Consider the following 12,583-nt stretch of genomic DNA (forward strand, 5'->3'; position numbering starts at 1 on the left):
AAAAAAAATAAAAATAAAAAATCTGTTGGATGCAAGGACAGCTGGCTGGATGAGAGCCCGCCTGCCTGCAGTCTGTGTGTGGAGCCTAGCGCTGCTGCGCGAGTCCCCTGCACTGTAATTGCCTGTTTGCTTGCCAGTTCCCCAACTAGGCAGGGAGCTCGTGGGAGGCGAACAGAGGGGCTCACTTGTCCAGGTTCTTCAGGGAGAAGGGCTGTGTGGAAAAGCGGATATAGCTGTCGCGGTAGAACCACACGGTAAGTGGGTTCCAGTCAGTTACCAGGAACCACTGTCTCAGGTCAAACTTGGTGCCAAAGATGAGCAGGGGCCGCTCAATATACTTCTGCACCACCCATTTGCCATCCTTCATCACCATGGGGTTGCCATTCACCAGCTTCAGCATCTCCTCCAGGTGGTCCATGCATATGATGCCTACGGGTGAAAGGGCAGTCAGGGATTGAAAGGTCAGGCGTGGGCTGGGAGAAGGGCCAGCTTGTCATGAGCTCTCATCCCCTCGGAGCTGATAGGGCTGCATGGGTAAGGCTGTCTCCCTCAACCAGAACTCAGTTCCCTTTGGGAAAGCCAGGAATTTGCTAAGGATTTAAAATTTTTCCTAATTAACCAGTTTTGTTTGATTAAACAGGAATATATACATGGATACAAATTTAAAGTGCTGGGCTTTTTTTTGAGACAGTCCTGTTGCCCAGGCTGGAGTGCAGTGGCACGAGCCCGGCTCACTGCAACCTCCGCCTCCTGGGTTTAAGCGATTTTCCTGCCTCAGTCTCCTGAGTAGCTGGGATTGCAGGTGCCTGCCACCACGTGTGGCCAATTTTTGTATCTTTAGTAGAGACAGGGTTTCACCATGTTGGCCAGGCTGGTCTCCAACTCCTGACCTCAAGTGATCCACCCGCCTCGGCCTCCCAAAGTGCTGGGATTACAAGCATGAGCCACCGCGCCCGGCCAGTGTTGGGCTTTTTAAAAGTATGTGCACCTATTACTTTCCTACCAATAATAAATAGACTATAAAACAAAACAAAAATTAGACAATACGAAAGGGCATACAATAAACATTACATCTCCTTGTCCAGAGGCAGCCAACTGCTGCTTCCAGGTCCTTATGGATATCCTTTCGGATCATGTGAGAGCCTACACATGCCTTAGTTTCCCAGGATTGTCTAAATTAAAGCATGTTAAGGATTTGGAATAGTGCTTTAGATGCATGACTGCATTTAATCCTCACCTCACAGGAGGTATTATCATCCTCCTCATTTCACATATGAGGGAACTGGGGTTCAGGGAGGTGATAAAACCTGCTCAAGGTCACGAAGAATATTAGTAGCAGAGCTAGGACTCAAACCCATGCAATCTGGCTTCAATAGACCCACACTATTAACTTTGTTGGCCTTTACTGGGAGATGGGAGGTGCCAAGGCAGGAAGCAGGAGCTGACCCCCACCTCGTCCGCGGGACTTGGCTCCTGGCTTCACAATCCAGATGTTGCGATCCCCTTCCATGTCTATTTGGGGTACCACGGCCCGCAGCTGCTGCAGGATGTCCTCACAGCGCTGGACCTGAGTGTCGAGGTGCCTGAGTTCTGCCCCTTCGCTGTGGGGAAATGATGGAACTTGGGCAGGGCTGGACCTCGGACATGTGGGTGGAAAGGGCAAGGGGAGATATATTCCACGCCCCCCCACTGTCTTCCAGGCAGCCTTGGTCACGCCCTCCCTGCAGATATCCATAGGTCCCTTCCAAGCCTCCGGCCCCACCTTCAAGCCACCCCTGAAATCCTAACCTCCCCAGACTACATGAAAGGGAAAGGTTGATAAAATTCCATTAACTGCAAACCACCCCCTACTCCAACACTCCACCTGTGCCACTCCCATTCCTATTACATTAAAACTGTCTTTGACAGAATTTAATCTTTCCAGTTCCTAATGATAAAGCACCACTATGTGCCAGGCACTGTGACAAGGGCTTTCCATATATTTTCACTAATCCCCTCAAGGCCCTGCCAGGAAAGTATTACTGGTACCCCACCCCCTACCCCCCGACTTTTTTTGGTTTTTTTTTTTTGTGGAGACAGGGTCTTGATCTGTCACCCAGGCTGAAGTGCAGTGGTGAAACCATGGCTCACTGCAGCCAGGAACTCCTAGGTCCAAGTTTCAGCCTCCCAAGTAGTTGGAATTATAGCCATATGCCACCACACCCAAGCTAATCTTTATATTTGGCAGAGATGGGTCTTATGTTACCCAGGCTGGTCTTGAATTCCTGGCCTCAGGCGATCCTCCTACTCAGCCTCCCAAAGGGCTGGGATTGTAGGCATGAGATTCCACACCCAGCACTAGTCCCATTTTAGAGAAATGTAAACTAGGCCAGGCACGGTGGCTCATGCCTGTAATCCCAGCACTTTGGGAGGCGGAGGCAGGTGGATCACCTGAAGTCAGGAGTTCGAGAACAGGCTGGCCAACATGGCAAAACCCTGTCTTTACTAAAAATACAAAAATTAGCCAGGCATGGTGGCAGGTGCCTGTAATCCCAGCTACTTGAGAGACTAAGGCAGGACAATCACTTGAACCAGGGAGGCAGAGGTTACAGTGAGCCAAGATCCCGCCACTGCACTCCAGCCTGGGCGGGTGACAGAGCGAGACTCGGTCTCAAAAAAATAAAATAAAATAAAATAAAATAAAAAGTAAACTGAGCCGGGCACAGTGGCTCATGCTTGTAATCCCAGCGCTTTGGGAGGCCGAGGTGGGCGGATCACAAGGTCAAGAGATCGAGACCATCCTGGCCAACATGGTGAAACTCTGTCTCTCCTAAAAATACAAAAATTAGCCGGGCGTGGTGGTGGGCACCTGTAATCCCAGCTACTCGTTAGGCTGAGGCAGGAGAATCGCTTCAACCCAGGAGGCAGAGGTTGCAATGAGCCGAGATCATACCATTGCACTCCAGCCTGGGCAACAGAGCGAGACTCCATCTCAAAAAAAAAGTAAACTGAAGCTTTGAGAGTTAAGGGACTTACCCAAGGCCATACACCGAAAGCTGACTGGTACAGCCGGGATTCAAACTCGGTCCTGTCTGATTCCTCCATGCATAGGTGCTTTTTGGGGTTCATTCCTCTCTTAATCTGCACCTAATATTGGCTGATACAATGTTAGCCTAATTCCTTTCAAGCACATCTATATCACACCTCTTCCTTGCTTTTCTCCCCATCATTTACCCCCACCTGACACATCTGCTTATTTGGTTATTGTCTGAATCCCCTAACTAGAATGTAAACTCCGTAAGAGCAGGAACATTTTTTGTAGTTGTTCTCTGCTGTAATCCCCATCCCCAAGCACCACACCTGGCACTCAGCAGGTACTCCCTAAAAGTTTGCTCAATGAACGAACGGTTGGCTCAGCAAGTACTTTGGTAGGAGCCTGCCTCAGCAACTGGGCTGCACAGACAGGGTTTCATGGACAAAGAGTGACCCTGTTCTCTACAGGACAGAAAATGTCCTGAACTAAACCAAGTCACAAAATACACCAGATAGCTACCTCATCCAGAGTCTCCCATTTCTTTCCTTCTGAAGGAATAGGACGGGAGCCTCCTATTCAGGGGAAGCTAACTCGGTAACACCTTAGCATCTTGAATGTCTCCAGTCATGGAGAACTTTCTCTTTTTTAAGGAGGAGGCAGCCTTAAAAAAGGGCAGTGCCAGGAACATTTTGGGGCAGTGCCAGGAACAAGGACAGCAAGATGCAGGGGGCTAGGCAAGGTCTCCCAGCAGTACTCACACCTATGTCCTGACAAACTTTTCTGTGGTCCGTAGCATGAAGTATCTGTTCGGTAATCTGTGATGTGGCCCAGGAAAGTATCACACAGGAGTGTAATTTGAAAAAGTATATTTGACATGACAGTATGATTTTATAGTTAGTGAAAAGAAAAAAAAAAAACAGTATTTTAATGAAAAGTCAACCTTGATGAAAACCTGGCTGGCTTAGTTCTTAAAATCCAGGATTAAAACAAACAAACAAACAAAAAACTGGGTGGTTGTTTTTTTTCCGAGACATAGTCTCACTCTGTTGCCCAGGCTGGAGTGCAATGGCGCGATCTCAGCTCACTGCAAGCTTCACCCGCTGGGTTCATGCCATTCTCCTGCCTCAGCCTCCTGAGTAGTTGGGACTACAGGTGCCCACCACTACACCTGGATAATTTTTTTGTATTTTTACTGGAGATGGAGTTTCACTGTGTTAGCCAGGATGGTATCGATCTCATGACCTGGGTAATCTGCCTGCCTCAGCCTCCCAAAGTGCTGGGATTACAGGTGTCAGCCACCACACCCGGCCACTAATTTTTGTATTTTTACAAAAGATGGGGTTTCACCATATTGGCCAGGCTGGTCTTGAACTCCTGACCTCATGATCCACCAGCCTTGGCCTCCCAAAGTGCTGGGATTACAGGCATGAGCCACTGCCCCGAGTGGATTTGTTTTTTTAAAAAAGTTGAGAAGCATTAACAGTAAATATTGAATGAATTAGGCCGACCACACACACACAAAAAATTTTTGTTTGTAGGCCCACCAAACAAAAATTTGCCAGGCCTGGTGGCACACACCTGTAGTCCCAGCTACTCAGGAGGCTGAGGTGGGAAAAATCACTTGAGCCTGGGAGGCAGAGGTTGCAGTGAGCCAAGATTGCACCACTGCACTCCAGCCTGGGTGACAAAGTAAGACCCTGTCTCAAAAAACTAAACTAAACTAAAATATTGAAGGAATGAATGAATGCTGGTCATTTGTACTGAACCATTCAACACTGTGTACGTGTATTATATGATGCAATATTTTATGTAATCCCGACTTTAGAGAGATTCCTATAGCCCTCTAGAACTTGCCCCCACACACCAGAAATAAAAAGGACTCGTGCTTCATGACTAATGTTCGAAGTCTTGAAAAATTCTTTTTTTTTTTTTTTTTTTTTTGTGTTTGAGACGGAGTCTCACTCTGTCACCCAGGCTGGAGTGCAGTGGCACGATCTCGGCTCACTGCAACCTCTGCCTCCCGGATTCAAGCAATTCTCCTGTCTCAGCCTTGGCCTCCCAAAGTGCTAGGATTACAGGCATGAGCCACCGCCCCGAGTGGATTTGTTTTTTTAAAAAAGTTGAGAAGCATTAACAGTAAATATTGAACGAATTAGGCTGAGTGCAGTGGCTCACACTACTCAGTGGCTCCTGAGTAGCTGGGATTACAGGCATGTGCCACCATGCCAGTTAATTTTCGTATGTTTAGTAGAGATGGGGTTTCGCCATATTGGCCAGGCTGGTCTCCAACTCCTGACCTCAAGTGATCTGCCCGCCTCCTCCTCCCAAAGTGCTGGGATTACAGGCGTGAGCCACCACGCCTGGCTGCCTTGATAATTCTTAATTTAAGATGGGTAGCTTTACATTTTCCAGTAGCTAAAGAGAAAGTATTGGGCCACCTAAGTTATTTCCTGACATTTAGAAAAGATGCAATGAATTACTTGCTAATGACGTGGGTCTGCTGCTCATGTCATTCATTAGTTCTTCAGTTTCCCCTATTGAGCAATTAAATCTGTCAATTTCTTTCCATTACCACCACCCTAGCTGAGATTCCTAGCACTCCCACCTGGCTTCCTGCAGGTCTCAAACCTTAAGCTGTGTCCCGGTTGAGAACAGGGGCTACGCTTCATTTCTGGTACCTGGCACAATGCTTGGCACATTGGAGTTGCTAAAGAAATGCTTACTGTGTGTTCTGCCTTCAGGGCTGTTCCCCCTCCAGTTGCTCCTGCATGCTTCTCCTGAATGGAATCTCCCTAAAGCAGCACCAGGCCCACCTTGATCCTCCCTTCCCCCCGCCTAAGAACTTTTTTCCAAAGTGTGTTCAGAAAACACTGCCCCAGGCCAGGCGCAGTGGCTCACGCCTGTAATCCCAGCACTTTGGGAGGCTGAGGAGGGCGAATCACGAGGTCAGGAAATCGAGACCATCCTGGCTAACATGATGAAACCCCGTCTCTACTAAAAATATAAAAAATTAGCCAGGCGTGGTGGCGGGCGCCTGTAGTCCCAGCTACTGGGGAGGCTGAGGCAGGAGAATGGCGTGAACCCGGGAGGCGGAGCTTGCAGTGAGCCGAGATCGTGCCACCGCACTCCAGCCTGGGCGACAGAGCGAGACTCCGTCTCAAAAAAGAAAAAAAAAAAAAGAACACACTGCCCCTCAGGATGCTTGGTGGGAGGCAGGGCAGGGTGGGAGAGTACAGGATACACTCTGTAGGCTTACACCACCCATAGGTTCTGCAAAGTACTGCCCCAGGGAAGCCTCTTTAATTAACTGCTTAATCCAGTGTTTTCCAAATGTGATGGACCACAAAAGCCCTTTTTCCATAAAATCTATTTACTTCCTGGAGAATTAACATCCATACAACACACACTTTGGGCAATGTGCTGTCCATTTGGTGGCACAGGCCATGCTCTTAGAGACTATGCTATGCCAAGAACCAAGAAGAGTGGCCCAGACCCTATCATGGAGGCAGTGGGAGTCCTTGAGGGTTCCCGAGCAGAAGAAGGGCAGGGTAAATGAGCGGGAGGCTTGGGGAAGGGGTGGGGGCTGCCCGAGACAGAAAGGGCCTGTCTGTAAGCACCTGCCCACAGCCCAAAGTCCCAGCTGCAGGGGACTCACTGGACCACTTGGTAGTAGCGCTGGAGGAAGAGGGACCAGCCCTCGGGGGTGAGGTACAGTGGGGCCTCCAGGTCCTTGTCGATGTCCAAGTGGGCCAGGTTGCTAAGGTACTCCTCGCACGCACACAGAGCTTCATCCACAAACTCTGGGGACACCGACACTGGGTTTTTCTCCTGTTTCTTGTGCTGCTTGTCTCCTACACATAGGGAGGGGCCTGTCACGATCCCATATCAAGGCAGGTAACCTGACACATGCCATAGCCCCCATTGTCTTAAGGCCTGTCACTTACATGAGGCCCAGCACGTACCTAGATAGATCCCTTACTGCCCTGGGATGTGTCACTTAGCTGAGGCTTTGCTCTAAATTCACTGCAACTCTAGCACTTGCCCCTGGCTCCCACTGTCCCAGGACCTGTCACTCACTTAAGACTCTGCCCTAAATGTCCCCAAGGCCTCTGACAGTACCTATAGCCTCTCTGCCCCTGGGACCTCTAACACACCTGAGGCTCTGCCTAAAATGCACCTGGGAGCCTTGGCCTATGTGAACCCAGTTATACATGAATACCCCTCCCCCAAGTCTGACACAGGTTCTTAAGTCCACACAACAGAAATCCGGACCCACTCCCAGAATCCTGATACAGAGCTACAATCATTAGCCCACAGAAGCACTAACCTGTGTGTGCACTGTGACTGCACAAAGCCCTGACACACCTGAAAGTGATAACAGAAACTGACCCTTCAGAAGACCCCCATGCACATCCACAGACCTGACTCACCCCGAACATCGCAGTGCACTGAAGACCCTGATATACAACTGAGGCCCTCAGACCCCTGCAGCCTGACCTATACCATAAAAGCTTAAGCACGGGGTCTCTAGCCACACCCAAGGCCCTTTTGCCCCTTATCCTGGCACACAACCAAGCCTTCCCTGTACGTGACACATGCAAGAGACAGCAATGGGGAGGTCTCCTTCTGGATGAGGCAGGGATTTTCCTCCTTCCTGGAGAGCCGCCTCTACTTCCCTGAAGCCCTCACTGATGGGTCCCTGGATTACAGGACTAGGAGCCTGGAGGCACAAGCTAAATCCAGAAAGGGAAAGGGTAGGCAGTGGTTGGGCTGGCATGTAATGATAGTGAGGGTTCCTCTTTGTCCCCCTCCATTCCAAGCTCTTCCTTATGTTCAGGCCTAAGCTGTTCTCAGGCCATGTGTAAAGCCTGGTTTCACTGCTTCCTCCTCCTCAGAGACCTGAGCTCCTCACAGGCAGGCACGGACCATGTCTTCTTAGTCTGCCCTCTCCAGGGTGCTTGGCCACATGCCAGGCCTGTGGGAGGGTGGAATGAGGAGTGGATCAACTAACAAATGGATGGGAAGACAAGTGTCTAGGTACCTGGGACAGAAAAATGGATGAGTGGATGGACTGGAGGACAGATAGGTAGTAGATAGGAGAATGGAATAGCAGGTAGGTAGATGGGTAGATGGATCTGTGGAAGGATAGGTAGGCAGGGAGTGGATAGATGGATGGGGAGTATGGAGCTGACGTCAGGTAGATGAATGAAGAGATTAACAATGGGTGACAGGTGGGAGGATGGAGGCATGAATGGAAGTGTGGGTGGGTGAATCGGTAGATCAGAGAGTGGGTGAATAAGTGGGTACATAGGTGAATGGAAGAGTGGATGGATGGGTGGATGGATGGGTGGATGGATGGATAGATGGGTAGGTGTGAATCATACACAGATGTGTGAATGAACCAGTAGGTGGGTGGATGAATAGATAGGTAGAAGGGCAGATAGGTGGAAGGGCAGCTGGGTGGAGGATAAATGGGTGGGAGAGTGGAGGTAATCACAGTACTTACCTGAGGCCTCTTCCTCTACTGCCTGGATAGGGTATGACTTCCACTCAGACTTCACCACCAGCTTGAGAACGTTGCGGGCAGCTGTCAGCCAGAAGTCCTCTGCTCCCAGGCCAGGGGATACCCTGCTCAGCCCCTAGGCTTGAGGCCTGTTCTGGTTCCAGAACCTGATCATGACTTGCCCCATTTTGGATCCAGAACCTGATCATGACTTGCCCCATTTTGGATCCAGAACCTGATCATGACTTGCCCCATTTTGGATCCAGAACCTGACTCTACCTTTTCGGACTCTAGAGCCTGAGTTTAGAACTTGCTCCTGTTTCAGGCCATGTACGGTGGCTTATGCCTGTAATCTCAGCACCTTGGGAGGCCGAGGTGGGTGGATCACGAGGTCAGGAGATCGAGACCATCCTGGCTAACACAGTGAAACCCCGTCTCTACTAAAAATACAAAAAATTAGCCGGGTGTGGTGGCGGGCGCCTGTAATCCCAGCTACTAGGAAGGTTGAGGCAGAAGAATGGCATGAACCTGGGAGGTGGAGCTTGCAGTGAGCCAAGATTGAGCCACTGCACTCCAGTCTGGGTGACTGAGACTCCGTCTCAAAAAAAAAAAAAAAAAAAAAAGGACTTGCTCCTGTTTCAGTTGTGGAACCAGACCCCCCAAATCTGACCTGACTTGGATCATATTCTGCCTTCAGAATCTGGCTTGGACCCATTGTCTGATTTATTTCTTCTGTTCATCACCTACTTGTGATACTTACTCTATCCTGACAACCAGACTGTGTCGTATTTCAGATTTTGAATGTAATTTAAACCTAGCATAGAATCTGGATCCAAATTCTAACCTGAATTTAGAACATATTGTGGAATTGGAACCTAGTCTGCCTTAGAAACCCAAAGCCTGCAGCCTTTTTTGGAACCCAATTCAACAAGTGGAACTTGATATAAGCCTGGAATCTGTTCTGGATTCCAAACTCAAGGGACTGACCAACTTTTAGAACCTGCTCTAGAATATAAGCCAAGCTACCTGAGCTTTTCTGGAGGTCAGAGTTGACCAAGCTAAGAGGCTCATTAATGGAGGGCACATTAGGGAAGGATAAGGATTGAGGGTGGAAAAGGAAATCTGCTGGGGCAGATGAGGACATGAAGAGAGGCCTGTCGCTCTCCAACATGAGCCAGAGCTTCAGCCCTGCTCCATCAGCCTGAGGTCCAGGCATGGGGCTGGGGGTCTCCTTACCTATGAAGGCTTTTTTGTCATCCTCAGCCCCCAGGCGGTAGCAGCGTGGGAAGAAGGAGTTGGCATCAACCTCATCAAACCACAGCAAATTCCGGAGATTGAGACATAGACCCACCTACGGAGTTAGTGCTGAGAGGGCAGGGCAGGACTGCCCATACTCAGCACACACCCAGACAGCTCAGAAAGACCCTAACTGGATACGCTCTCAGAGCCTTGGCCCCACTTGCAAGGTCTGAGTTGCTCACATCTATCACCATATATTTGCCTGGGCAGTGTCCTTTGCCAAGAATGCCTGACGTCCCTCCTGTCCACCCTTTCACATTTTTTTTTTTTTTTTTTTTTTTGAGATGGACTCTCGCTCTGTTGCCCAGGCTGGAGTGCAGTGGCGCGATCTCAGTTCACTGTCAAGTTCCGCCTCCCAGATTCATACCATTCTCCTGCCTCAGCCTCCAGAGTAGCTGGGACTACAGGCACCCAACACCACGCCCGGCTAATTTGTTGTATTTTTAGTAGAGACAGCGTTTCACGGTGTCAGCCAGGATGGTCTCAATCTCCTAATTTGTGATCTGCCCGCCTCGGCCTCCCAAAGTGCTGGGATTACAGACGTGAGCCACTGCGCCTGGCCCACTCTTTCACATTCTCTTTTTTTTTTTGAGACCGAGTCTTGCTCTGTCACCCAGGCTGGAGTGCAGTGGCCGGATCTCAGCTCACTGCAAGCTCCGCCTCCCGGGTTCACGCCATTCTCCTGCCTCAGCCTCCCGAGTAGCTGGGACTACAGGCGCCCAACACCACGCCCGGCTAATTTTTTGTATTTTTTTAGTAGAGACGGTGTTTCACCGTGTTAGCCAGGATGGTCTCGATTTCCTGACCTCGTGATCCGCCCCTCTTGGCCTCCCAAAGTGCTGGGATTACAGGCTTGAGCCACCGTGCCCGGCCAACTCTTTCACATTCTTAAAGAGCTGCCAAGGCCAAGCACAGTAGTTTACACCTGTAATCCCAGCACTCTGGGAGGCTGAAGTAGGAGGACTGCTTGAGGCCAAGACCAGCCTGGGCAACATAGCAAGATCTCACCTCTTAAAAATAGAACAAAACAAGGGCTGCTTCTTCTAGAATCCTTCCTAACCCACACCAATAATATAATGCAGGTCATTATTATAAAGCCCTTCATCCTTGCCACAACCCCAGAAGATAGTCCTTACTGGTATTCTCACTGAAAGATGAGAAAACTGAGGCTCAGAGAGGTGAAGTCACTTGCTAAGAAACCCAGGTAAGTCTGGGCATGATGGCTCATGCCTGTAATCCCAGCACTTTGGGAAGCTGAAGTGGATCACCTGAGGTCATGAGTTCAAGACCAGCTTGGCCAACAGGATGAAACGCCATTTCTACTAAAAAATACAAAAATCAGCCAGGTGTGGTGACACATACCTGTAGTCCCAGCTACTCAGGAGGCTGAGGCAGAAGAATTGCTTGAACCTGGGAGGCAGAGATTGCAGTGGGCAGAGATTGCACCACTGCATTCCAGCCTGGGTTCAGTAGCCAGATATCTTCTGCTTAGGAAGTTAAGAGTCTGCTTGCTCACTATCATTGGGTTTGGTGATTGTTCTACCTCCAGACTTATTTGAATGCTGGAGCCCATTTTAGTCACTATATCTACACATGCCAGATACGGTACAGGGGCTGGATTTGAACCAGCCAGATGCTGGTCAGACTCCAAATCTTCTGAATTATATACTTCCCCTTGCCCTGAGAATTTCCTCTTAATAACAAGGAGAGCAGAGAGGAGGGCTGCCAGCCCAAGGGCGGGGAGTTGGAGGCTGCCCTGCCTGCTCCTCTAGGGAGCCCACCTTTGTGGTAAAGGAGCCAGCCCGGGCGTAGTGGTTTATCATCTGATCCTTGGAGAGGAAGCGACAGTCGAGCACATCCCGCCGGGTGGTCCAGATGAAGTAGGGGGTCTCATTCTGAACCATGCGGGACTGGGGAGACAGGGAGGAGACAGAAACACAGAGGCCAGTGTGGGTAGCAGGGCCTAAGGCAGCCTCTCCCTGCCCTGCTGAGCAGGGTGGGTGAACAGGAAGGAGAGGATGCTTCCAAGGTGGACTCTAGCCCACACATCATCTTTGTGTAAGTCAAGATTTCTCTTCCTCCAGGGCACAGGTGGGCAGAGGCCAAGCCAGTCTTTCAGGCTCCTTTTGGCCTTAGGGATGCCAAAGACTCCCTTCTGCCTCCCTTTGTCACTGCTTAAGGTGTCATATGAGGCTTGTCATTCTCAGCCCCCAGGCGGTGGCAGCGTGAGAAGAAGGAGTTGGCATTAGCCTCATCAAACCACGGCAAATTCCAGAGACTGAGACATAGACCCAATTATGGAGTTAGCCGCTGAGGGGGCAGGGCCCCTAAGGGTGTCCCCAAGCAGTGATAGAGCTGCACAACTGAATGTCACACTTTATTCTGGCCCATGGTCATCAGTGACTTGCCCAGGGGCAGGACAGTGACTCCAAGCTGATGGGCACACAGCCTGTGACAAAGGCTGTCTCATGGACCCCACCTCTCTCCATCCTTCCTACAATTCTGGGAGGTGGGATAATTATTCATAACCAATGTCAGCACATGCTGGGCCCTGCTCTAAGCACTTTCCATGTCAGTTCATTCAAGGTTCACCACAGTTCTACGTGGTAGGTGCTAAGGTAATCTCTATTTTGCAGATGAGGAAACTGAGGCATAGGAAGACAAGCGACTTGTCCAAGGGCTCATGAGATTGACCCATATGAAGCTGCCAATATTCAGCCATTCCTGATATAGAGAAATGGCTTTTTTTTTTTTTTTTTTTTTTTTTT

The 12,583-nt window shown here is 49.8% G+C and overlaps 1 protein-coding gene across 1 annotated transcript in view; it reads right to left on the reverse strand.

Moving 5' to 3' along the window:
* The window catches only part of TTLL3 (tubulin tyrosine ligase like 3), a 29,081-nt gene that overhangs the window by 9,973 nt on the left and 6,525 nt on the right, over positions 1-12,583 (reverse strand). The window contains 5 exon segments of the mRNA XM_023218503.3: positions 186-429; positions 1,453-1,601; positions 6,669-6,864; positions 8,520-8,618; positions 9,753-9,867. Of these exon segments, the coding sequence (XP_023074271.2) occupies positions 186-429; positions 1,453-1,601; positions 6,669-6,864; positions 8,520-8,618; positions 9,753-9,867 (803 nt within the window).

This window comes from Piliocolobus tephrosceles, chromosome 2 (assembly GCF_002776525.5).
Source record: "Piliocolobus tephrosceles isolate RC106 chromosome 2, ASM277652v3, whole genome shotgun sequence".
Lineage (NCBI taxonomy): Eukaryota > Metazoa > Chordata > Mammalia > Primates > Cercopithecidae > Piliocolobus > Piliocolobus tephrosceles.